A 3,820-nucleotide genomic window follows, 5' to 3' on the forward strand; every position below is an offset into this window, starting at 1 on the left:
TGGGCTGCACTTCGTCTGGCCCCTCACCTAGGACCTGTCTGCCTTGGGTGACCCTACTAGGGGCATGAAGCCCCTGACAGCATAGCTCCTAGGATCATTGGGACACTCAAACCCCTCCACCACGATAAGGTGGCAGCCCAGGGAGAGGATAAAGAAAATGTCTTATTGTTTATCTTAATATTCTGTGATCGCTTCATGTCCTGTCTGTCTGCTCCAAGCTGCTGACTGATAATTTATCTCCTGACTTTAGTCTCCACTGTTGGACACAGCAGGTTTTGCTGCGTTAAATAAGATCAGGTGAGGCGTATCGTTTGTAGTGGTCGTATCACTGAGCTAAAACCGTCAGAATGAGTCCACAGGGCGGGATATTTTATGATCGCTGCCGACACGAGACGTTGTTAAATCTACTGATGAAAACGGTCAGAGACCCGTACCGCCCTGCAACTGCAAATAAGTCAAAAACTGAGAATGAATCACGAGGAAAAAAAACATTTTCAAATTCCTTTAAAATTTGAAAAAATAGTTGGGAAAACAACCAGAACAAAGCAACACACAGCAAGCTCAGTAATTAAGCAAATCACATTTTTTATTTTTTTTTAAGAGGAACTACTTTGTGAGGCGAAGGATTTTCACCGCGCCTGGTGATTTGTGAATTATTTCTGTTAGCGAGCAAAAGTTAAGATAGTTCAATGTAGAGGGAGACGATTTACAGCTGCCGTACACCGGCGCCTCTGCTAATCTCAATTCCATGTTTGGGTTTTCAAATGTTTGTATGCAGGGGAGTGAGATAACCGCTGCATCAAGGTCGTATCTCCTGAATTGATTTATTTTTTAGCCGTTTTCTGGAAGGACGTAAAACTGAATCCTTGAAGGAATGTTTATCGCCAGCTGTCTTTCCTGAGTTTCAGACTAAGGGGAACTTTTGTGGAGAAATGACAAAGTTTTAGTGGTTTGGGTGAAATCCCTAAAATCTTGTTAACGCGAGTCTCGGCTGATATGTTAGCTCGACTTCAGAACTGTTTCGACCCTAAAACGAAACAGATTTTTACCCCTCCAAGTGAAGGCACGTCTAAACTGCTGCGACGAATCTTCTCACAGGTGACCAACGAGACGCTCCACACGAACCAGCCCGACCTCCCGGAGTGTTTCCAGCTCTCCGTGCTGTCATGGCTGCCGTGCGCCTTCCTGTGGGCCGCCTTCCCCGTTTACCTCTTCTACCTGAAGACGAACAAGAAAGGATACATCATGATGTCCCTTCTGAACAGGGTCAAAACGGTAAGAGCTGCATTAACCTGTACGTCGCCTGAATGGCTTTAATGTCCGACATTTTCCGTCACAGAAGACAAAAGAGGAACAGTCTGATGATTTGATTCATGCTTTTGTTAACTGATCTGCTGATTGTGCAGGATGTAAATAAATGATCAGGTCTGGGTAAAGATTTCTAAAAGGTACTAGATTAACGGGCTAAGTCTGTCATTGTAAATCACTTTATTAGGAATTGCCTTTTGACCTAAATATTTGGGATGTCTCCCTTAGGCTTGGGTGGTATCCATTTTTTTTCATTACTGTGACACTTTCCTCAAGTTATACTGTGGTATTACCACCTGCCTTAAAAAGCCTGTGGTGTTTAAGGATTTCTAATTTATTTCTAATTGTGCTTTCTTAGGTCGTATTCAGACCTAACACATTTGGTCCACTTTAATCAAAGCAGAGTTCGTTTCCAGCGTTGGTCCGGACGTTTTGTGCAGGTGTGAATACAGTCATGCGAACTCCGGTGCGGATCAAACAACCGGGCCGAGACCCGCTTTTTGAGGTGGTCTCGGTCCGCTTCCAAACGAACTCTGGTGCGGTTCGCTTCTGGTGTGACTACAGACCGGACTTGAACCGAACTAACTACGTAAAGCACGCGCCTTTTTGGACTTCACGGGCCACCGTTGCTAAGCATCATGGGACAAATAGCATTATTTGCTTCTTCGAGTTGCGGCACGCATTTGCCGGGGCCGTTCCAAAATTAGAAGTAAAACGTCATTAAACCGACGTTGAATGAGCTGCTCTTGAATTTCAAAATGGTACTGTAATTGTACCAACAGAACCAATGTGCACATAACCAATACAGCACGCAGGACTTCCAGCTTTATTTCCGGGTCTGTGCTCTGTGCTCCAACCGCTACCCCCGTCTTTCTGTCCAATGGGAGCAATGACCGTCACCCACGTGGCTTTGTTTATAAATTATAGTCCGCTTACAAAAAAGCACAATGTGAATGCAAACCGCACCAAAGGAAAAAGTCCACTTTTGGTCCGGGCCAAACAAGCGGACCAAAGGACTTTCCTGGTGTGAATACACCCTTACATTAGGTATTCTTTTGTCATGGCTATCATATTACACTGAAGTACTATTTACTCATGAATGTAACTAGAGTTGAACTCATGTACTTCCAGCCAAGAGTAAATCGTATTTTTAAGAGCAATACTGTTGCTGTTTTTTGGATACCCTGGTCTACCCTTTAAATAGACCTTTCACCAGATAATGGCTGTCTATGGTAGCATCCCAGCGCTGGGGAACTGGTAGCAATGTCTAAACCAGGGGTGGCCAATCCTGGTCCTGGAGGGCCACCATCCTGCATGTTTTCCTTGTTTCTCTGCTCCAACACACCTGATCTGAATCAATGAGTGATTAACAGGCTTCTGCAGAACATGAAGAGGTAATTTAACCTCTGAATCAGGTGTGTTGGAGCAGAGAAACAAGGAAAACATGCAGGATGGTGGCCCTCGAGGACCAGGGTTGGCCACCCCTGGTCTAAATGGTTCGCAGAGGGTGGCAGAGTGTACTGTGGGTCAGTCTGGAGTCAAGAGAAGGCGACAGTTGTCAGGACAAGAGGAAGCAAAGAATTTTTGCAATTACATTCACTGCCAAAACAGGGCGTCAGCAGTTCTGCTCTCCAGGGTTAAGTCATTATGTAACCATCAATCATTTTGTGACAGTGGTTTTGAGGCGAGGTTAAATAAGAGCATGTGAAAAACACTTTAAGGCAGACTGCTCACCTTCTTTGAACTCTTTAGAGGAAGTTAGTTCTTTTTTTATGGAAGAAAAACATTTTACCTGACGTCTTCATTCAGTAATTCGGAGCAGAGACGCTGCAAGTTGCTGCACTGTTTCAAATAACTGCATACATGTCAGCACGAGGCATTCAAATTTGGTCTCTTACAATAAAACAATTTACTTGTATTAATTTCAGGTTTCACGTGTAAATTATTATCGAGCTGAAAGGGGGTGCCTTTTACAACAAATATAAAGTTGTTGTTTTTTATGCCATATTACTGTTTTTAAGGTTTTTTTTTATCTCTTCACAAACTAGCAAATGCTCTCAACAAACAGATAATAGAGTTTAATGAGTAAGTCAGTAGTCTTGTTTAAGAAATTAAAAAATGCTTTTGTATCCAGAAGTGGGGGGGTTACTTCTTACACAAACTAGCAGGTTACTTCTTACTTACATTAACTCTTCAGAGTCGACGGACGCGCCGGTGCGTCCAAGTCACATGACCGGTTTAAAACGCTCTAGCAGGAAAGATCCGCCCTCTCAGACACTTTGTTTTAATCTGTCTCGAAAGTCCAGACTTCAAGCTTTACACCAGTTTTTAAATCATCTCGATAGGCCAAGGAAAACCAGAGTTATGAGAAATTATTCCCGACAGATATATTTTAAAAAAAAATCATTGTCATATTTTCAGCGCGTTAGAGCGAGAAGCGCCAAAACCGGGAGAAAACTCCCCCATCCTCCGTCCGATCTCACCCCCAACCGAGCCGAATGAAAAAACAGCC

General features: G+C 43.6%; 1 protein-coding gene across 4 annotated transcripts in view; it reads left to right on the plus strand.

Moving 5' to 3' along the window:
• The window catches only part of abcc3 (ATP-binding cassette, sub-family C (CFTR/MRP), member 3), a 58,521-nt gene that overhangs the window by 15,613 nt on the left and 39,088 nt on the right, over nucleotides 1-3,820 (plus strand). For all 4 annotated transcript variants that reach the window (XM_017416164.3, XM_017416163.3, XM_017416160.3 and 1 more), the window contains exon 2: nucleotides 1,099-1,275. In XM_017416164.3, coding sequence (XP_017271653.1) covers nucleotides 1,099-1,275 — 177 coding nt within the window. The remainder of the gene's footprint in view (nucleotides 1-1,098; nucleotides 1,276-3,820) is intronic.

The sequence above is a fragment of the Kryptolebias marmoratus genome, linkage group LG17, assembly GCF_001649575.2.
Source record: "Kryptolebias marmoratus isolate JLee-2015 linkage group LG17, ASM164957v2, whole genome shotgun sequence".
Lineage (NCBI taxonomy): Eukaryota > Metazoa > Chordata > Actinopteri > Cyprinodontiformes > Rivulidae > Kryptolebias > Kryptolebias marmoratus.